The sequence below is a fragment of the Rhinatrema bivittatum genome, chromosome 13 (genome assembly GCF_901001135.1).
Source record: "Rhinatrema bivittatum chromosome 13, aRhiBiv1.1, whole genome shotgun sequence".
NCBI classification, from domain to species: domain Eukaryota; kingdom Metazoa; phylum Chordata; class Amphibia; order Gymnophiona; family Rhinatrematidae; genus Rhinatrema; species Rhinatrema bivittatum.
In genome coordinates this window covers 13,002,309-13,026,320 of record NC_042627.1, presented here as the reverse complement: position 1 = coordinate 13,026,320, position 24,012 = coordinate 13,002,309, and the positions used below count along the sequence as shown (strand labels likewise).

Sequence of the window (24,012 nt, the reverse complement as noted above, 5' to 3'; positions counted from 1 at the left end):
CAACTATTGTCACAGCCCTTCTCCCTGCCACACTCCCTCCTTGTCCTCAACTAGTCTCTCCCTTGGTTCCCTCCCCGGTCCTTTTGTAGCCCCAGCCTACCTTTCTTTCTTTCTTTCTCTGTCACTCAGTCCCCCCAGTCCCTCTCTGTCCCATCAGTCTTTCGCTGTCTCCCCATTTCTCTTTCTCTCTCTTTCTGTCCCACCAATCCCCCCAGAGTATCTCTCTCGTGTTCAATCCCTCCAGTCTTCTAGGGTCTTTCTTTTTTTCTTCCTCTCTCTCTCTATTAATCTGGTTGTTTGAGTGTACCATACTTGTCTTGCTGTCTTTCTCACTCACTTTTTTGATCCAATGAAAAAACAAAGTCTCTTCTTAATTTGCAAAATCCTTCCCCTCCTCAGTCTCCTTTGTGTTCATTGAGAAACAAAGGATGTTAACACCTGAAATGATTCTAAATACAAGCAACACATGACAGAATATGCTGAAACTGTTAACTGTCATCACAGTTTGGGTGAAGTAGTAGGCATTTGGTCAAAGGCTGAACACCTTCAGCATACTAGGTGTGGGTATAATAAGCCAGCATTATAAACACCCTACAAAGTGACTAAATGCCATTAGAAAATGACTCATTTTAAGTGCACTTTGTGAAGGGATATACACAAAAAAAAAATCATCTTAAAGGACTGGATCCAGAGATCTGGCCCAGTCCATTTAAGCCTCCTACAACAGGAAAAACTGGTCTTGGTGGAGCCCCCTGGGAAGGTGTATATCTAGCCAAGCCCGGGAAGGAACCAGGAGGCCCTGGAAAAAGGAGGAACCCTAGGAAAGGCCCAGACCGGGAGACTGTAAGTTGTTATACTGCTCATTTGTTTATAAGCTGTGAAAGTAAGCAGAGATGTTTTTCTGTTGTGAATTCATAAAAGTTCATGAATATCCAGCCAGAGCCTAGCCTGTGTCTGTTCTCTGGCCATTCTGACTTCACATAAGCTTGACCTGAAGTTCAGGGAGCAGGCCGACCCTGGTTTTGGAATAGTCCATCTTCATTATCACTTCATGATGATGATAGCTTTTAAGAGGGCCAAGAGGAATGGAGAGTACTCTAATACACCCCTGGGGAAAGACCTAAAAATTCTTTAACTTTGGCTAGACAGTGTTAGAGTTCACTGTTAAGTTGAAGCCCTTGACCAAGTCATGAGGCTCGGAGCATACTGATATTTGTAGGGCAGTGGAGAATATGGAAGTGTGTGAAGAACATTTGATCTGCTCAGTTTATGAAGCATTTGATACTGCCACCAGAATTTTAGCGGCAGCTATTGGATTATAAAGATTGGCATGGTTGTCAGCTAGATGTATATGTAGAGATGTTCATATTGATTCATAGATGTCTCATATACTAGAACAGTCTGGGGACAAAGTGAAGGACACCAATATCATTGGACCCCCCTCCTACTCTGCAACAACAGCTCCCTGCTAGAGGGAATCAGAAGGAAAGGTGACAAACAAAATCTCCACAGCAGATGCAATTGAAGCCAGAAGCTAATTTTTGACAGAGTTAAAACTGACTCCCCACTTCCACCGATAGGATGAGGGTCCATCCATCCTTCCAGGCAGAAGATCACCAAGGACTGGTGGGGCCTTAAAATTGTGGAGTGTGGCTACCACTTGTATTGTTCTAATCTGTCCAACCTGGTGTTTTTTGCCCTTCAATTCAGACCTGTCTCAATCTGCCCAGCTACATCTGGAAGTGGAGTCACTGTTACTGTAGAATGCTATCAAACTGGTATCTTTACAGGATCATGGTTAGGGATTCTACTCCCAGTATTTCCTTATTCCCAAGTAAATGAGGGGATTGAGTTCCTTTCTAAATTACAAAGATTGGTTTGAGAGAAATTCAAGATGAACTCCCTCCAAATGCTCACTATCGTTCACCTGGGGGAATTGGTTGTGTGACCTATATCTCAAGGACCCATATGCACACATCCTCATTCATCCATCTCATAAAGAAATTCTGAGATTTGTGGTGAAGGATATGAATTATCAGTATAAAGTTATCCCCTTTGGTCTGTCAGTGGCCACAAGGGGTGTTCATGAAATGGGAAATGATGGTAGTGGCGCAGCTTCAATGACTAGGCATCTGTGTATTCCCTTACCTGGAAAATTGGCTAGTGATCAACCCAACCCTGTCAGGGGTGCTGTAGTCACTCAAAGTGCATAGCCACCGATTCCTCAAATTGCTAGAACTGTCCAGAAGATTCTTCAAGGCAAGATAATGTTAATCCTTTATAGCACCAGGCAAGAGTAGTATCCATATCTTGTCCATCTGTCAATTCAGTCTTCAGTAGTTCTTTCATAACAGAGGAGGAAGGCTGGCTCTGCCATCACTGGCTCTCACGTGGATGTTGAACTTACAGTAGTCTCCTCCTTGCTCCTTCTCAAAGAGGCAGAGGGGTTTCTGATTTCTACCAGGAAACTTTTGTGGAAAATTCCTTTAGGGACTACCCGAGAGGCCCCTTGGCCTGGCTTTGTATACCTCTGCCAGTTTAAAAACTTTAAAGAAATGTTTGTACCATTAAAAGAACAGAAGGCAATTAGCTTACTTCCTTATTTTATTATCCGATCATGCATGCACAGATAGTATAGAGGAGCAGCTGCCACCACAGATGAGAGCTCTAAATGACACACTAATATTTTATACCTTATAAATGATCTTAAGACAGTGATAAGTTCTGGACAAATCAACAGCCAGCATAACATACTCTACATGAATATGTACGATTTCATCAATAGTCGGTAATTCCCAAGAATCTTATAACGAATTACGTGTAACTAATTCCTATGCATAAGCTTATGTTTTTCCCTAAGAAATGACTGTTACTTTATGGAGTAAATAACTTTAACTGCCTCCATATATGGTTAGGCTTTTGCTACTAAAGATTATATAAATATATAATTCTTAGCATGCTGTAGCAATATCATTTTCATTACCTTTGCCTTCAGCTGTTTCTAGCTAGGCCTAAAAAGCACAGTCTCAATCCTTATGATGGCAGTTAGCATGACCTAACTGGGATTTCAAGCCTGAAATCCAGAAATTTACCACTCTTTCAACCAACAGATCCTACAGTTTAAAATGGAAGAATTTCTTGACTAGTGGCCTGAAGGATTTGCTTCAGTGTCTATTTAACTTAAAAATATTAATTTACCGCCTTATTGAAAATCTGCTTGGCATCTCTTCAAAGTTCATCTCAGTGCCATTGCATCGTATCACCAGATGGTGGAAGAGGCTCTGATCACCCCCCCCCCCCTCCCCAGGTATCAGCACTGTTTATTTATTTAAAACTTATTAACTGCTTTCCAAGTTGTCAGTAATCCTCCAGTGCCTCAACATGATCCTTGCTAAATTCATGAAATCTCCTTTTGACCTTCTTGAGTTGGTGAAGAAGTTTCTCGCCTAGAAAACGTTTCTTGTGATTATAATTCAGTACATAGAATAAGGCTCTGATTTTGTATTCACCATACCTGCAATTTTTTCAGTATAGAATGGTTCTATGAACTCTACCCAAATTCCTTCCAAAAGTGGTATCTATTTTACATTAATCAACCTGTTTTGTTACATGCATTCTTTCCAAGACTGTAAGAAAGCCCTGGTGTACTACCTAATGAAGACTCTTTCACTGTCAAGCATCTCAACTGTTTGTGTTCTTTGTTCCCAATAGATTGGAAAGGGCAATTGCCAAATGAACTTTGTCCAATTGACTAGCAGTCTGTATAGTGCACAGTTACGCACTGTTTGGATTACATACACTATCGAGGTTCATCAAGTGAGAGCCATAGTGACTTCAGTGGCTCATCTCAGGGCCACTTCTGTTGAAGACAATGTAAAACTGCCTCTTGGTCATCTGTTCACACCTTCATATCCCACTACTATCTGGATAGCATGTCTGAGGAGATAGTAGCTTTAGACAAGCAGGTCTACACAACCTGTTGCCCCAGTAGTAGCCTCTGCAGTTGGTGGGCCGGGTTGTCTTTAGTAAGTGCTTTCACAATACAACCCTTAGCTTGGGACTCCCCATGCATCATGATTAATTCATGTCTACATATCAACAGAAAAACAAACTTGCTTACCTGTAAACAGGGTTCTCTGTAGATAGATGTTGAATTAGCCATACTTAATACCTGCTTACTTCTCTGGAGAGTCAACAACCTCTCTAATGTTTAAGCTCTGAAAGAGACTGAAGGACTCACAAGGCAGCACAAGTGCAGGAGCTCCCGTGCATGCTCAGTAAAAAGTAAAGATTTGCTGAGCTTGGAGAACTGGTTCTATGTCAACACCGTCAAATGCTGTTACCCATGTGTAATGTATACATTAATCCTGGTTCTTGTCCTGGGAGGTAACATCTTTAGTGGTGGTGACTATAAAGAACCATGTTTACAGGTAAGCAAACTTGCCTCCCACTCAGCTACCTCTATTCTCCAATTTTGTCACTTTTACCCTTTCTTCCAATTTTTCACCATTCAATCATTCTGTCCTCCCTCAGTCTCTCCTCTTCCTCAACTCCATTCTTTTAATCTTTGCTCTTCTCCAGCTCCTCCCTATTTCCCCTTCCTCTTTCATATGCCATTTTCTTCCATTCTTTCTCTTCCCTCCCACTACTCCATTCCCCTTCTCAAGCTCATCCCCTCTTCCCATCTATTTCTGTCACTCTCACCCTTTTCCCCACTTTCCTTTCTTCTTCCCTGACCTCCTTCCCCATTCTTACCACTTAATCACTCCCACTGTGGCAAAACATTTTGCATGCTTTGTGATTTATTGTTTTGCCCTGTGATTGTTTTCCCCATAGAGCTCATTTCCGCTGGCTGGCCTGCAGGTGCTGTTTGACTTCTGCACTGTAGTTCGAACAAAGGCTTTGGACCCTGGCGTTTTTTCAGAATGAAGCTTAAACAGCATACATATCTCAGTAACCCAGAGGAAACTGTAAAACTGAAACATCCTGCAGTGTCTTTGGCCAGAAAACTATTTCTAATCGGAAAGCCATTGGTCAGGGAGCAATTGTTAGTACTTTGTGCAGTGATTGACCCTTCAGACAGAGAACTAATTCTGAAGGTATTCGAATTCTATAGTGTGGGTTGGGAGTACAGAGAGAGCAGACCTCAGGGTTCATCTTCTGTGAACAATCTTTTTCCTGATCTCCTCAGATGAGTAGTAGAAAGTGTTTAGATAACATTTCCTGTTTAATCCTTGTGTTACCTGTTCCTATTTGTAGATTAAATTTTTTTCTGTTCACTGTTCCTATTTTTTGTTAGCTCTTCCTATCTTGGACTGATTAATGATCCCGGAATTGTGTGGTTTTTTGGTCTGAGTGAATTTCTAGGCACTGTGTGACCCTTAGGTTGTGTGGGGTTCCAGTGTCCCTAGAAATCACCAGGGGATAGCTTGCAGGCGGGGTACTTGCCAGAAGCAAGCAGGAATTCAGTCGAAGGGTTGGAGTCTGCCAAAAGTAAGAGCACGTGGTCAGGTGCAGGCAGGCCTGGGCAGCACTTGGCAGGATACTCCAAGTAGCCACAGGGTAACCTTGAACGTGAGTTAAGGATAACGCTGAGGCATTATGTGACAATCATCTTCCCCAGAAACTGCACAGTATTGCTCCGAACCTCTCCACCACCACCACTACATATGTTGTGGAGTTCAATTTAATTCAAGCACTGTCATGCCAACAAAGCAGTTACTGTCATTGTGCAACAGCTACAGCAGAAGAAGAGAGAGAGCATTGGGTGAAGGAGAATGGATAGTGAAAGAATGCTCTTAGCAGTGGAGGGGGGGGGGGGAGAGTAAAGGAGAATAATGGTGGGGGGGGAAGAGTAAAAGAACCAAGTGTCTTAGCAATGGGATTTTTAAAAACAGTGGTGTTTGGGGAATAAGAGGGAGTAAAACAGTGCAGTGTGCTAGCAGAAGAGAAGCAAGTAAGATAAAGAAGAGAGCAAGCCAGTGAAAAGCAGTAAAAGAAAGCAAAGGGAGCATGTTATAGTTGATTGACAATAGTAGGAGGCAGTTGCAGGCTGCCTAGCTTCTTTTTATTTTCCAGGCAATGGAAAATGTTGCAAGGCTTATTCTGCACTAGCTGCCGTGGCCATTGAATCACAAGAATACAGGGATGTTCGAACTACAGTAAGGTCTGGGGGGAAAAAAAACGGTTTTAAACTTCATGCGCACTCCAAAATGTCACTTTTAGGCCAGCCCGCAAGCTCAGTGCAGAACCTGTACACTGTCCAACAGAAAGACTTGGATTTGTTTTTTGAACCTGGCTTCAGCTTCTCAAGCTGGCTAGAGCTGGATATATGTGCCACAGCGGCAGCATTCACATTCTCTATGATGGAGAAAGGAAGTTTGTCATTGTGCAACCTTGCCCTCACCTAGCGCACGCGTACTGGATTCTGAAGGAAGCCCTGGTTTGTGACACTTGGCTGAGGATTGTCACTGCAAGGGTTGGTCTGGAGAAGGAGGGAAGGAGAGGGTTAAAAATGGGGGGAGATTTCATGGGTAGTTGTGAATGAAAATGCAGGAGATATGTTCTAATTCAGCTGGAAGCCAAAAATGAATAGGTCAAAAAAAAAGTCTAAATCAAAACAATCACTTTTAGTCAGAAGCTGAAAACTTTCTGTGCTTTATATTGTCAGTATATTTGAAACCTCTTATCAATCAAATAATTAAATGTTAAACTCCTCTTGTTAGTTTGATGCTCTTATTTGTGTTCACAGACATTGATGACATTCCTCCTTATGTCTGTCAGAGATTTTTTTTAGATTATGCATATGTATAACACAATATACACATCCCTTATTAGTGAACCCGGAAGGATGGGCAGATATGTTGTAAATCTGAGAATAAAAGGGAAAGTAAATTCAGGCAAGGGGGTAAACCACACAGGTTTGGTTTTTTTCCCTGGTACAGAGAGAGTTAAGAGGGTGGGGCTCAAATCCTGCAGACCAGTCCCCTAAGGTAAATATTACAGATAAGGTGCAGCAGCTGAGCTCAGTGTTCAGAGTTCAGGCATGTTGGCTCATATTGTACTTTCCTGCAAATCCGTGAAATCAGTGGCTTACCAGACTTTCAAACCATGATTAACAGACTCAAGAAGGCCCTGAGAGACTTTCCTTTAATGGGGAATTGTGTGAGTGAGTACAGTAGGTGAGTCCTTTACATTTTGTCTTGCTCTCTCTTTAGTTACTAATTTCTTTTTTTTTTTTCTGATTTTAAAGTTTGTCGGAGAACATAGTTTAACTCTGCATGAGGCTGAAACCTTGCATGTTGTTTTCTTTTGTTGCACCTTGCTGTTTAGTGTCAGATATTAATGTATGTCTACAGTACAACACAAGAATTTGTATATTCCATATTGTTACCTGAATAGTGGATGTAATCTAAAGATCTTTCCTTGTCTGAATGAAAATGTATTTCTTTAAAAAAAAAAAAAAAAAAAAGCGAATATCATTGGCTGACCTCTGACTATTTCCAACAGAAAGCTAACATAATTTTACTTTACTTGCCATATCAAATTGCAAAGACCTTTCTGGACCAAAATCTATTTACCTTGCCTATAAAGGGTGCCATTTACCCTTGAGTGCTGCACATGATAATTATTCACATTCTGACATTTGAAATCACCACTTTATAAACATCTTTAATGTCTTGTTAAATCTTTTTCCCCCCGACACGTTTGTTTTGATATTTTGCTAACCTCTGCAAAGCTTCTTGTGTTTTCAAGCCTGGGCTTAACACGCTCTTCTACTTGCACCACTCCTATTTTGTCACGAGTTAAGTGGCAGGGAAGGAGTTGTATGACTTTATAGCTTTCTGTTTTGTAGAATCTGAATGATCTCCGACTTTTGCTTTTCTGTTTCCACTTGTTGGTTGAGGGGGGGAAGCAAGGTGATTTGAAATGCTTGTGCCTCTGGGGATGATTGTTTCTGCATGATGTAATAACGTTTGTTTCTGTTTGGGTTCCTCTCCCTCTTGGGAGAGAGAGGACGTGCTTGCAGACTTTTAAAATCTAAAATGGCGCACACTGTGTGGTTCAGTTCCAGTTTTTATTTAATTTCCAGTGCTTAATGTCAGCTTTCATGCCGTAGATGCATATTATATAGTTAATTTTTACAGTTATTTACTACATCATAGAGATACTTGCTGGAAACGTTTAAAGCAGCAGTGCTAGCAAATAATATTTTTAGTTAATTTAGCAGCTAAGATCATTGACATCCTCCTTTTAATTTCATATTATTTAATTTAATTTTTGAGAAGATAATAGCATTTACATTTTTTGAATGTCTTCTTTTTAGCTACTCCTACCCTTAATAAATCTTAAATGAATTGAGGTTTAGTCGTATCTGTAAAACATGACTAGATTAAAAAAAAATAACCAAAGATTGAACTTGGGCAGGAAGCAAATGTGGCCATGATAGAAGGTGGCATCTTTCATTAAAATTATAATTAAAACTAAATACTGAGGTCCATATTCAGCAAGCCGGTTAATTGGCAAGTTATCCAGATAAATTTAGCTCGATAACTTGTTCCGTATATTCAGCTGGATAAATGTCCAGCTTAAAGTTATCCGACTGCATGTAGCTGAATAACTTGAAAACCTAATCGGCTATGTCTGAATATAGTTGTATGGGTTTTTAAGTTATCTGGCCGTGTGTGGGCAGATAACTTGCTACTTATCTCGATCTCTTCAAAAGATTTCAGGGTAAATAGTGCTGTTACATATCCAGATATCTTTTGAAGAAAGCGGTATAAGTATTACTTCTATTTACCTGGATATCTTAAAGAGATCCCCCAGCATTCCTAACAAATATCTTCTGGCCCCATCAGGCCATGCATCCCCCACCCCCAAACCCACCTAAATACTAGAAAAGATGCCAGGCTTACAGATCTAATCCCCCTTTCTGTTCATTAAAAAAAAAAAAATCGGACACTCCCCACCAATCCATCCACACACAGGTCATATATTCAGCCTGCCCGCTCCCCTCCCCCTCCTCGGATCCCTATGGATACCCCTGTCAGGATTGAGGTTCTCATGTTCCCACTCCCGGCACTAACAGCGCAGCTATTGTCAGAGGCTGCATTGGAAGCGTAAACTACCCTGCAGTTTTTCAAGTTCAGACGCTGACATAGCAGGAGCTGGCCTGGAAGTGTAAGCTATAGAGGCATCTGGGGGAAAGGGGGGAGGGGGGGAGTGGACAGGTCTGAATATACGACCTACAGGTGGGTAAGTTGGTGAGGGAGGGATTTCCAAATAGCTTCTTTTTTTTTTTTTTTTAATGAACAAGTGAAAAGGGAGGACCAGATCTGTGAACCCCAGCATCTTTTTTTTTTTTTTTTGTATTTAAGAGAGGTTGGAGAGTAGGGGATGCACAGATCAACAGGGCCAGGAGATATTTAAGAACATAAGAAATTGCCATGCTGGGTCAGACCAAGGGTCCGTCAAACCCAGCATCCTGTTTCCAACAGAGGCCAAACCAGGCCATAAGAACCTGGCAATTACCCAAACACCAAGAAGATCCCATGCTACCGATTTTATTAGGGATGCTGGAGATCAGGCCTCAGGCCCTTTCATATCTATCTTTTTTTGGTTATAAACAGCACTGTTTACCCAGATATCTTTTGAAGATAGAGTAAATAGGAAGTTATTTGGACACACAAGGTCTGATAACTTTAGGTCTGCCCTGAAGCAGGGCTAAAGTTAACCATATACGAACATAAGATTTGCCATACTGGGTCAGACCAAAGGTCTATCAAGCCCAGTAACCTATTTTCAATAGTGGCCAATCCAGATCATAAATGCCTGGTAGGATCCCAAGAGGGATAAGAAGTGGATTTCTGCAACTCCACCTTAATAATGGTTTATGGACTTTTCCTCCAGGAACTTGGCCAAATCTTTTTTAAACACACCTACATTCATAGATTTCACCACATCCTCTGGCAATGAATTCCAGAGCTTAATTATGCATTGAGTAAAAAAATATTTTCTCTTATTAATTTTAAATGTAACATCTAGTAACTTCTTTGTTTCCCCTAGTCTTTATATTCTTTGAAAGAGCAAACAACTGATTTAGCATTTACTCGTTCTGTTCCACTCATTATTTTATTGGCCTCTATCATATCTCCCTTCAGCCTTCTCTTCTCCAGGATGAAGAGTCCTAACCTCTTTAATCATTCCTCATTTCATCCCCTTTATCATTTTAGTTGCTGTTCTCTGTACCTTTTATAATACTATATATATTTTTTTTTTTTAGATGTGGTGACCAGAACTGCACACAATACTCAAAATGAGGTCGCACTATGGAGTGATACAGAGGCATTATGATATTCTGTTTTATCCTCCATACTTTTCCTAGCATTGTGTTTGCTTTCTTGGCTACTGCTGCAGCACACTGGGCAGTAGATTTCAACATTTTACAAATGACGCTTAGATACTTTTTTGAATGGTGACTCCTAATGTTGAACCTTGCATTGTGTAGCTATAATTTGGGTTACTCTTCCCGAAGTGCATCACTTTGTACTATTAAATTTTGTTTGCCTTTTGCATGCCCAGTCTCCCAATCTTGCAAGATCCTCTTGTGATTTAACTGCTTTGAATAATTTTGTGTCCTCAGTAAATTTGATCACCTTACTCGTTCCTATTTCCAGGTCATTTATAAAAAACTTAAAAATCCAAATAACTCAACCCCTCCTCAAAATGCCCCTTTTTTATCTGGCTAAATTATAGCCAGATAAGTGGCTGAATGTTAATTGCTGTTTAAATGGATAACTTTTGAGTTATCCGTCCAAAATGACTTTTGAATACAGACCTCACAAATTTATTTAGAAAAACATCTGACAGGAGATAATGACACCAAAACAAAAAAGTGTATATAATTTGTAGAATCTAGTCAGTCTTGAAGCTTTGAGCACTGTTTTAACACTGGAAATTGTGGGATCTGCTTAGCCAAGGACTCCAGTGTGTAGGTAGGTTGGACTCAGCCAGAGAGACTGCATATAGCAAAGTAATTATTGTACAATAGAATATCAGTTATCCATATTAATTAGGGATTGGGTCAGTTTAGATAATTATAAAATTCATATCTCATACTATTAGAAAAGGATATAGTCTCTAGCGAGAGTACTGGAACTGGCACAGTAGTCTGGACCTGCATGGCTGAATAAATACATTGTCAAACAAGTTTGGAAAATTAATATTCTATTGTACCTGCCAGCATCATTACTTTGACAAAGAAAAACTAAATTTGAGTGAGTTTGATAAATTTAGTTTACTGAATAAAGTGCACCTAGTTATTTGTAGCTGCCTGAAATTATATGTCGTATTATTTGAAAGCATTTTGAATGTTCACTTTCAGCCTCATCTAGTGATTCTCTCGCCACCATGTCAGCACTAGGATTTATACAGGTAATTGAATCCCCCAGCGCACAAAAAGTGGCAACTATTAGGCCTTTTCTTGCTCATGGGAGTCGTCATACCAGAACACAATGTTTCTCACATGGAGTTAATGCCGCTGTCGTGGATCTATCACTTCCTAATCAAATTCCCCATAAACAGCAAGCATGACCCAGAAGATTCTGGAATGAAATCTGAGCCAGAAAAAGTCAGACCACTGAGAACATTCTAGAGGCACTGGAATATCATCAGGGGAAGGAGGCACTGAAATCAGTAACAGAAACAGGTAGACACATGGAACAGAAACTTAGCAAAGGCCCTGGAGAAAATGTCCCCGCTTAAAAGGTCTTATGCCCTACACATAAGCATTTCCCCTGGTACGCACCAGAATTTTGGACCTGGAAGAGCCTTGGACAGCAACTGGAGCAAAGATGTTGCAAATCTTGTCTCAGAGGACAAAATACATTGTTATGTGTAAAATACATTTTATCATTGAGCCATAGCTAAAGCCAAAAAATATTATTTTTCCCAAAAGTATTGAACAGTCATCAAATTCAACTAAGTTATTTAGTATAGTAAATGACCTTTTTCAAACACTTCCTCAACAAGACAAATCCAGTCTCTTAAATTTTAACTTGCAATGACTTTGCTTCCTTCTTTAACAAAATAAAATCCAGAATCTGTCAGGGCCATCAAAATAATCCATTTGGCCCTCTACGCAATAGCAATCCTCCCCCTCCCACTCCAACCAAGTATTCCTGATGTCTGGGGCACATTTAATCAGATAACAGGAACACTCTGGATAGTCTCTGACCCAATACATGCACCCTTTGACCCATGTCCATCCCAGCCAGTGAAACTAGCAAGTGGGAGCCTTAGTGAATGGGTCCCCAAAAATTGTAAACTTCTCTCTATCAGACTGCTTCCAACTGCACTAAAAAGTTCATCCTCTTCTAAAAACAAATGACCTCACTAGATCCAGATAAGCCAGAAAACTATCGCCCAGTATGACATGTCCCTTTTCTGTGGAAGCTGATAGAGCAAGCAATTTATACTTGGCTTAACTCCTGGCTGGAAAAGAAAAACTGGATTAATTGGCACCAATCAGGATTTAGACCCAGATATGGAACAGATAGTTCTTGTCTCCCTGTTGGACAGTCTCTACAAAAACAGTGACAAAGGTTTTGTCTCACTATTGGTGCTGCTGGACCTTTCTTGGCAACATTTGACACTGGCTCACAAAGTTGTTTCCATCATGGCTGGCAGAGAACAGGCATGGAGGAACAGGTACTAACCTAGTTCAGATATTATTTATCAGGTAGGCATCAGTCTGTATAGTTCACAGGTACCTCATCTCCCACCTTGGATCCTGACTTGCGAGGAGTATCACAAAGATCTGTACAGTCACCTGTCCTATTCAGTATTTATCTCAAGTCACTAATCAAGCTGATCCTATTGCTGGGTATAAAACATAGATTTATGCAGTCAATGTACAGCTGTTCTTGTCCATAGAATCTGACCCAACATGTTAACAATGCATCCGCAGATCTAAGCAACAGTTAGAAGCTGCTTCTTTCACCTGCATTGATTGTAAACTCTGCCTGTTCATCAAAAAAGCAAGTATGGTAATATCATGACTGGATTACTGTAATGAGCTATACAGCAGTCTGAAAATGAGCAGCTTGCAACAACTACAATTAAGTCAGAATGCTGCAGCACAACTTTATTTGATTTTATATTCTGCCTGGAAGGTTGCAGACAAGACTACATCACAGACATCCTACATAAACTTCACGGTGCTATACAGGGCCATATTTAAAACCCTGACTCTGATATACAAGTGCTGGCAAGGAAAGTGCCAAGAACAACTGAAGAAAATGCCAAGTCCTATGCATCTGCAAAGTCTTTAAGGTCTGACCAAGGAGCCACCTTAATGGCACAGTCTCTCAAAGAAGTTGAGCGATCTGACACTCGTCAACAGGCCTTCACTGAAGCAGCCCTTGCTCTCTGGAACTCTCTTCCAGAAGAACTCTGCCTAAGTCCGAATTACCTCCATTTTAGAAAGTTAGTGAAAACCTGGCTCTTCTGCCAGGTTTTCAAAGTGTCATACGAATGATGAATTAACCATACACTTCCAGCCCAATCCCAGACACAAATCCTTGATTTCTTTATGTATTTTCACTGTGATATGTTTGACCATGCTGAACTACCAGTAATGAGTCAATAATGTATATGTATGTGTATTGGGTTAACAGGTCATGTGCATCATAATTCATGTATCCCTTTCTCATTTCTTCTCACTCTGTGGTTGTTCTGTTAAACCAACCAATATCAGTCACTTTATATGTGTTATACTTGCTTATAAATAATTGAGACTATAAGAGATTTGGCCTTTTCAGTATAGCTATGCAGTAGCTTATAAGGCTCTGTCTATTCATGCATAAATGGTAAAACATCAGTATGGAAGTAGTGAATGTATTTCCTTCCTTAAATTTTGTGACTAATTATATCAGAAATATCTGTAGGTTGCTTCAAAGTTGTATATGACCTGCTTTTAACCAATCAACTAATTAAACTACTCAAAATAGGAAAGTTTCCTGAACATGTTTAAATTTCATATTTATTTTCAGTATGATAGTGTAGCTTTTACTTTATCATATTAGTACATGAGCGAGCTTACATTTCAGAATGCTGGAGTAGCTTGCTGCAATATATACTCCAGAAAACACACATTCAGCAGACAACCCTCCCAATCTGAAACCAGAATCTAAACAAAAACAATCCAAGGAATTTAACAATACCAAAATTGACACTACCTATCTGCCACAAATCTATAGACCAATTTTATTTTGTTTCTATCATGTTTATTTTTATGTATGCAAGGTTGTCTGCATTTTTTTGTATGGTATGTTTTTATTATGTATGTAATTTTGTTCTCTGTTGGGAGCAAGTAATTCAAATCAGCAGGTTATAAATGTTTTAAATAAAAAATAAATACAAGATAAAGCTTTCCTCAAAGGAAAAAAAAATCCACAGACACACAGACTTTTAGATGCATGCTAAAAAGGTCATAGACTTGAATGATATGCGAATCTTATTTTCTCCAGCACCTACATTTTCTAAATAATTTTTCCACCATCCGGAGTATTTATTAATTGTATCTGTATTGTCCTGGAAAAAATGCTTTGCAGGATGACATGAACCAACATAACTATCCAGAGATAAAAGATGTAATCTGTTGAAAAGTGTGGAAAAAGGATTATCATCATTGGATAATGCTTTTGTTGGTCTAATGAAAAGCATTACACTACCTGCAAATAATAGAAGATACAAGAATGGTTCCATTCCTGTTTTCAAGTAGCATATTTATCATTTTATATGGGGCTGGGATCATCTTTTAGCAGAGCTACCAATCAAATAATCTGAATAGGAACTCTTAATGCTAATGACCTTTTTATTTCCATCTAATGTTCTATTTTTTGTTTTGCTTTTGGGCGGGATTTCCTTTGTGCTCTTTTTTGCTTTATTCTCTGCGTTTCTGTGCTTACGTTCTTTTTTTGTAGTTATTTTATTGAGGGGAAGCTTTTAGGGGGTTTTCTTGTTTTCTCTTTTATTTTCCTTGCTTGCTTCCTTCCCCTAGCTCCTTTCTATCCTTTGCTTCTGGTCTCTATGGCAGGACTCTGCTCTGAGCAATCATGGCAATTCCTGCCCTTATGCAGAAGGTGCCAGAAAAAAGTTAGTCACCAGTTTGACCAAGTGCTTGGGATTTTTTTACCCTTGTACATACTATGATTCTAATTTGTATGTGCATAAAGAGCAACGGTGATTGCCCCAACCTTATAATAATTAAAAGCAACAAATGATGGGGCAGTAAAATTCAAAAATGTCCAGTATCTTTATCTTTCAGAAATATTTATTGCACAGATGTGTCAAAGGTATTGCAGATTTTTTATGAATTTACATGGTCCCCTGACGTGGACCGTGTTTCGTGTAACTGCTTTGTGGCAGGATCAACAATCTAAAAATAGAAATAAAAAAATTATTTCATAATGTTTTGGACAAAAAACGGCATCAAAGAACATGAAGGAATACAAAACACTTACCCCAAACTTCAAAATTGAATAGCTATAGACAGCAGAGGAACTCTAATACACAAAGATAGAAAGATTTTAAATAAGTCATTAAGTAACAATTTTTGCTTTTTAAAATGTTTGTGCATCCTTTTTTATATTTTAACAATTTTAGAGCTGTTTTACAAGTCCTGTTTTCAAAAATTGATTATTGTAATGCTCTCCTTTTAGGCCTTCCAGATAATTTGTTTGCAATTAAAGAATGCTGCCGCAACGGTCTTAGCTGGCGCAAAAAAATATGATCATATTACTCCTGTTTTGTTTTTTTTTAATAACTCTTTATTTATACTTAAACAAGAAAACTACACATCCCCACAAGGCACATGTCATGGAATTTAGACAGTATAGTGATGACAAAAATCAACATTACTGAGAAGAGAACCTCTCTTCAAAATTTGTTATTCCTATTTTGAAAGAATTACATTGGTTACCTATAAAATATAGAATAGATTACAAAGTTTACTACTTATTACAAAAATCTATTAATAATGTGAACACTGAATGTTGGAATACTTCTTTAAGGATTTATACCCCACAGCGAAACTTACGGTCGGCAAATAAGGGTTTATTAACAATTCCGTCAGTTAAATCGGCTCATCTAACCAAAGTTAAAGAGAGAACAGTGTCTATAGCTGGGCCCAGATTATGGAACTCTCTTCCTATCGAGCTGAGACTACAACCGAGTTATCAAACTTTTAAGAAAGATTTAAAAACATGGCTATTTATAAAGGCTTTCAGAGAAGACACCACCTGAGGGCTTTATACGTTACTGAAAGACAAACTTTGAGCTATTGAGAGGCTAATACTCTTTTGATTGTTTTACTGATGCTTAATGCTTATTGTTTTGGGGTTTTTTGTTTTGTTTTTTTTAATCTATTAATTTATAGCTGTGATACTTGATTTTTCTTTTAATCTTATTGTTTTTATGACTTGATTTTATTTTCTTTATTTGTTTTATTGGTCTTATTGTAATAATTCTTTTGGATTTTTATTTTGAAATTGTGAACTGGTATGATTGATTACAGAATATCGGTCTATAAAACAATATAAATAAATAAATGTCACTTCCTACAGAGGTAAGACAAAAATGTCACTTCTTCTTACCTCCGTAGGAAATGATATTACTTGGATGCACAAACATTCTAAAAAGCAAAACAAGTTAATCTAAATCTGTTATTTACTCTCTCAGATAATAGGGCTTGGGGGCACTCCAAGAAGTTAAAATAAATCGAAGAAAATTCTTATTCACTCAGCGCATAGTTAAGCTCTGGAATTCATTGCCAGAGGATGTGGTTATGGCAGTTAGTGTAACTGGGTTTAAAAAAGGTTTGGATAAGTTCCTAGAGGAAAAATTCATAAACTTGCTATTCATTTATAATATTAGCTTGTGATTTATTTAATGTTCGGGTACTTGCCAGGTACTTGTGACTTGGAATGGCCACTGTTGGAAACAGGATGCTGGGCTTGATGGACCCTTGGTCTGACCCAGTATGGAATATCTTATGTTCTTAAAAAATTATACATATAAATATATGTAGCAGGACCCCTCAGTTTGGGTGGTGTGCTGCATCCAGCGTACTGCAGTGTCAAGGTTCATCCAGCAGGGGGTGGGGGAGCTTAACTTCCTGGACCTTTGGTATGGCCATATCTGTGGATGCTTCTCTCCACTCACCAATCACTGCTATGCAGGGGGTTCTTCAGGAGGGACCAAAAGAGAGACAAGGGGAAAAAAGACAAACACCAGCATACACTCAACTTAATATTAATGATCCAAAGGAAAAGAAAGAGTCTCTGAGTCCAAATTGGTGGTCGACAAAAATTTACTTTAGAAATCAAAATCCAAGCGAGAATTATAAAGGTCAAAAACAACTTGAGGAAAATCAGTATAAAATAAGCTGTGGTTTCCTTATCCATACTCCTCCTTGAAGTTTTTCTGTCCCCTGCACCAGCAACGATGTCAAAAGATCCTTCCCCTTGAAAGGTAGTATCCCTGTTGCAATTCCAGCATACAAACTGCTGGGGAAATGATGCCTGGAGAATTCCCTTCTGTTCAGAACTGGTTCAACTCAAAATCATCAAATCTCTAAGAGCTACTCCCTGGGTCTCCTCCACTGCAAAGCATAGACATCCTCTCTCTTAATTCTGTGAGTCTTCCTTAGACATGGCCTGGGAAGGCAGGACACCAGAGACTAGCAGAGAACCACAATGAGGTGGAAGAGAGCATAAGTAGAGAGAAGGGCTAAAATCTTTCCAAAAAAAAAATAAACATAAATTGTAAGCAAAGAAAATTAAAGGTGGAAATAAAAATGCATACCTGATAGAGCTGCTGATTGTGAAAGAGACTGCTAGTGTATTCTGGTATTCTGGAAAAGCAGGATTGCAGGATTGTTCTTTCTTTGTATTTTTGTTTTTTGGAGAAAGTTATCTTCCTACTTTGGCAATGGTTGTAATATAATAATCCAATGGGATTGGATGACAGTATGTTAAATCTCTCATATTGTAGAGGTTCTCAATTTCAGCCAAAAGGCCAAGAAGCTCGTGCCCTCAGTTCATAACACAGACACTACTTTTGATCTTAGTTAAACAAGACCAGAAAAGAATAAAGCTGGCCAGATAGATTTTTTTTCCTAAACAGAATGAAGCCTCTTTTGGAAAATGCATTTAAATCACACTGGAAGAGAAGGAACTCATTTGTTGTTGTTGTTCTCTCTTTCAGTCAAGTAGCAGACGAGGTGACACCGGAGGATACCTCCCCTCGTGTTCCTCGGATTCCTTGGGTGGAACCAGTGAAGCAGGGTGGCGGGGGCAGTGGGGGCTCCTCCTCTGCCACTTCAACCTTGCTTCCTAATGGCAGTAAGAACCAAGATGAAAAGGAGGAGAACTCGGATTCTTCTGATATGAGTCCCAGCATCGCTACTTACAGTAACTTGGGTAAGCGTTGTCGCTGTTTGGGTAAGATTCTTGATGGAGCGTGTAACATAATGAATTATTGAAGTCCCCAGAAGTAAGTTAGCCTTGTACCCTGTCAAGATTGTGAGTCTGTTTAGTTGCAGTGAGTTTTCCTTCATTTTAATGGTCAGAGCATAGAAATAAAGATAAACAAATTGTATGTGATAACCTTTTCATTGGACTAATCTAATTCGTTTTTCACTAGATTTGAGCCCTATGCATTTTGCTCTTATTTTATGAAGGGAGCATATTTCTTGAAAGCAAGTTAAACATGTATTACATTAGTCCATTAAAAATATATGACTTACAGCTTGTTTGTTGAACTTTAAGTGCGCTAACACGGCAATGATGCAACTTTGTTCAATGGTCACAATGAAATCAGTATTTCTACTTCACATGCTGAGAGTTGTCCTGAAGTCTGGAGCTTCATTGGATATGTTTTTAACACTGCTTTTGTTCTCTCCAAATTATGCATTTTTCAGATTTACTAGGTAACTGATGATTTATTTCTGTACAACATACTAAAATCTAAATGATGATAAAGTGCTCCCTCTTTGAGTTTTATCCTGAGGTCTTGCTATAAACTATGCCATATCTTATAGCAAGGAATCAAATTATTGAAGAACTTGTAATTGAGTAATAGTTTATTTCAGTCCAGAATATTTTTTAGTTAAAGGAAAGTGCCAACATAGACATAAAAGACTTACTGTCCTATAGCATTAAAGGATCTGCTTGACTGGACATTAGATTTTTTTTATGCTGAAGTTGGCTACATGCTGTATTGGTCTGAATTTTAGCTTCCAAGTGCTGCTTTGTGAAATCTATGTTCTCCGAGAATAGCTGTCCTCGCATATGAGTGGCGAAGTCACACGGAGCCTGGCAAGGAACTTGGATTTCAAAGATTCTAAAAGCTTTTAGCGTGCTCTACTGAGCATGTGCAGCTGCAGTCACCTCCCTGCCTCCCAGGAATGACCCCTCAGTCTCTGGGCTTGTAAGACACTGTTCTTTGCTCTCTCACACAGCTACTGCAGTGAAAGTTTCTGGAACCGCAGAAGCTGTTCTTTCTAGCAGAGCCCTGCAGAGTTTTTGTTTTCTGTCTCTCTACCTTCAATAGTTTTCTTTATTTCAGTTTTTCTTGTTTTTTTCTTTAACACTTTCTTCTGTCAGCCACATGGTATGCTAGTCTAGTGCCAGTGCAATCTGGTCGGAATTTTATTTTTAATAAATCACGCTGTCTAGGAGCTTCTGAGTTTATTCCTCCTTTTTCCACTGTCTTTTGCCTCATGGGACTGGCAATTTGCAAGTTCTTTGTGTGGTCTGGCCAGGGGCTTGACTGAGTTTCTCATCCAGGCAGGAGCTGCATGCATTTCAGTCCAATGCTGGGAACTGATAGATCTAGGATGAAGGAATTCACTCACATTCCTGTGAAATGCATTAGTCTACATGGGCCCAAGTTAATTAGCATTTCTGGTGCCCTGGATGATGCAGTCTCCAGGGGCGTGTGGGAGAGCCTGAGCATGGGCAGTCAATGCTGCTGATGTACTATTAGTAATTTACCAATACACCAACATACATCCGCTCTACAACATTCATTGACGCTGAAGATATGAAAACATAATTTCTTGATTAAGAGTTGGTGACCATCACAATAGGCTTCATCGATATAGCTTGACGCTTTAGGATTCTGCCTTATATATAATCATAGGTCACTATTGCTGATGGTTATGTGCAACAATATTTTTTTAACTTGTTTTTTTTATATATATGCAATAATTAAAAAGTCCATTCGTGAACTACTTAGCTTTTTCTCAAATGAACCAGTCCTTCCATAGAAACCTTTTTTCAGACGTTTTATCAGACGGTCGAAAATCTCCACATATTACTTCCAGTATTGCCTTCTGGATCTATTTAGTACTAACTGTTCTCACCGCTGTACTTAGGTCTCCCCGACCACGGGACTGTGTTTCAGACATACTGGACCTTTATCAAGGGTAATACTCTGCGTCAAAACACCATACAAATTAAACTTCACAATTCAAGTGTATGTTAAATCATTACTTTATACTTCTCAAACGAACTATTCTCAAACAACGCTTCCAGGGTTACTCACTCACAATATGGCGGTATGGCGTTCTCTTCCTTCTGAACCAGGGCAACCCCCGGAACTGAGTTAAATCTCCTTGCAACTGCCATATCTCCTTGCAACTGCCGTATCTTCAGCATCAATGAATGTTGTAGAGCGGATGTATGTTGGTGTATTGGTAAATTATTAGTTAGTACCAACTATCCATCACAAAAATAGTTTTCACTCTCTGGTTCTATTTCTAGATGTACTATTAGTGCCGTGCCTCGATGTCAGATGCCCATGCACATCCTCATGCCAGAGCACTGATAGGGTTCATTACTGGGTTATGCAGTCAAGCTCTCCTTTCAGTAAGAATTTCCTTAATTATATTTAGCATTTCAAACCAGCACTACACTGTTATGGTTCTCTGAAAATAGATGCTTAGAATCAACGGCTGTAAAGAAAAGCTTTTTTTATTAAAACGTTACAAATCTATAAAATAAAATAACGTTGTGAAGGTAAACACCAAACATCTATATATATAAAACTGACTAAGTAAATAAATAAAAATATGCCTTATGGCGAGAGAGACTGGCAGAGTGCCACACAAAGCGCCGGAATAAAACTCCCTCTCTCAATTGATTTTATTGATAAGGTATTAAATAGAATTTACAGTTGTAAATTTCTAACCCCTAAACCAGGTAACATAATTGTCAACATTTCTATGATTAGCTTTCTCTCCTATAAGTAATTAATCTGAATGATCATATGTAGATATGTTTTCGCTTCACATGTAAATTCATCCTCGCCTTGAATGTTAATGGCCCTGCAACTAACTACAATGCCAGTATGACCTTGTTGATTCTAAATATAGTTCCTGTAGCCCAGTTCTTTTTGATAACACAATATTTTCTATTTAAGCCTGCAATGTCAGTTTGCCTAGCAAAAGCAAAGCATGAAATTGAAGCAGAAATATTATACAATACTTATTAACAATTATAAAGTTCTTATAGTCAATCAAAATATTTAGAACAAGAATACTAACGACTTGTGTGATATGTCAAAAAGTGTTTCACTGCCTTTTTACTGCTCTTTATTTCAGGTTATGCCTATGATAGGGCCTATGAGTACTACAATAATACAATATTCATGTGAAATACTGCGGGCAAAAAAATGGAAACTTCATTTTTCTAATACTTTTTTATTCCTTGATCTGTCTGCTCTTATAATTCCTTCTTGCATCTAGCTAAGATTTTTACTAACAAATCATTTTAGTCCCCAAAAGATACGTTTTTTTTCATAGGACTCACATTGATAGGAATTTAGCAGTGTCTCTAAACGAATGGGGGAGAAAAACTATGATGGATCAGGGAGGAAGGAAAGAAAAGTAGATGACCAGGATAAAAGAAAGTAATGGTAAGGAATGGAGAGACAGGTGTAAGGAAGGATGCTGAGAATTCCTTAATGGTGAGACCATAGAAATGGAAAAGTGTTGTAGGTTGTGAGGACCAGAACACAATGCAAGGCCTGTAGTGAGCACTTTCTAGTGACAGATTAATAAGAAGGGAGTGCCGGGGCAATGATGTGAGTTAAAGATGCATGAGGGACAAGTTGGTGGAGTGTGTGAAGGTAGTAAATTGAGTTGCAAAATAGGAGAAAGGCATAAAGAGAGCATGAGGCATGAAGGAAAAAGAACAGAGGAGAGTAATGTCTAGTATAGAAGAGAGAAGGAAAAGGAAAGAGAAAGCTGGGATGTAGTGAGTTGGGAGGCATAGACATAATTTTATGTTCATAATGCTAATTTAGATAAAGGATGATCATTTGCAGGCATAGGCCCATGCACAATCAGTACTGGTGCTTAAACCATGATCCTATGCACAGCTCCTCTGATAAGCAGGTGAGACATTGTCTGCTCTCTGCTACAAATGTAGTTGATGTTCAGGCCTTGTCAAGAGAGCCCCATTTCTAAAGGTTTGCATTGCAGCAGCAGACACATGTATGAAGGCAGTTTATGCACTACTAAATTGCCAATCATTCATATTGAGCGTGAGACACTACAAACAGTAACCAATGTGTTTTAAATCATGTCCCCTAATTTAGTACTAGTTAAAATAGTAAATAACCTTTCCATATTATCTGTCCCACCTCATTCATTTTATAGACCACTTGTTTTTCCTCTCAGTTGCCTTTTCTCCAAATTGAAGAGTTCTGATCTACTTGGCCTTTCTTCATAAAGGAGCCATTCCATCCCCTTTGTCATTTTTGTTGTTTTTCTCTGTACCTTTTCTAGTTCCGTTTTCTTTTTTGAGACGGGGCGATCAGAACAAACAACACTCAAGGTGCGGTCACACCATGGATCGATACAGAGGCGCGTTATTAGATTCTATTTAGCTTTAGTACGTTTCCTGTCTTTTAACCAGTTACCAATCCCCACAATATGACAGTCTCCTGTGCCATGGCTTTTCAATTTTCTAAAGGACTTAGTTACCTTTTGCAGCTTCTCAGGCAAGTTACAAACTACATACATAAAATCAATAAACACATACATTTCTAAGCTATTACAAGCTCACAAGCCTTGAAGCAGCACTAACCCCTCCTCCCACAGGGCATCCATTTACCACAGAAACTCAAGCTCAAAGGCTTCATTGCTAACTTCCACTACTAATGCTGCTGCTGTTTGAGTTCTTCTAACCATAGCTGAAGTTTTTGTAACCTCATTTGGGGTTCTAACCCACAGTTTGGGAAGCCCTGCTGTACAGTATGTAGGATATTTGCAGTCCTCTCATGTAAGCAATGCACGTTATAATACATTTATACAATAAGAGCATCTCACCAATTTCACATTTATATGTCTTACAGAATTTAAAAAATAAAATGTGCATAAAAGGAAATGTTCCTTAGCATTCAAGTAGATCAGTCCCAATGAGTGGGTTATGCAACTCTGCCAGCAGATGGAGATGTAGCAAAAGCTGGTGTCATGGCTATATAGTCCCACCCCGACATCAGCCTTTCAATATTCTCTGTCTCCAGCAGATGGTGGGGGAAGGGGCGTGGTCTGAAGTGGCATCAAATTTTAATAAATTTCACCTTTATTCCTTTGTCTTGCAGGTCAAGAGTTTCGGGTTGTTTGTTTATTTAGATATTTTATATGCTGTCATTCCATATCAAGAATCACAATGGTTTACAAAATTAACAAACATAATTTTAGGAACAAGATTAACACATGTCCATGAGATGCTCTAGTACAAGTTCAACTACTTACTAAAAAAACAAACAGTGTTGTTGGATGTTGACTTGTCCATGGAAGCTCAGGTTAAAGCTATTATTGCGAGGGTTTCTTATGTTTAGTCAAACAACTTCAGCCTTTCTCATAGCCTGATGACTTAAGGACAATGATCCAAGCAACAGTTCTGGGTAATTTAGATTATTGCAATACAATTTACATTG

At 38.9% G+C, this 24,012-nt stretch overlaps 1 protein-coding gene across 1 annotated transcript in view; it reads left to right on the top strand.

Annotated features, from left to right (window-relative positions):
* Positions 1-24,012, top strand: part of PEAK1 (pseudopodium enriched atypical kinase 1) — a 232,204-nt gene that overhangs the window by 185,749 nt on the left and 22,443 nt on the right. Inside the window, 2 exon segments of the mRNA XM_029575835.1 lie at positions 7,122-7,181; positions 18,268-18,482. Coding sequence (XP_029431695.1) covers positions 7,122-7,181; positions 18,268-18,482 — 275 coding nt within the window.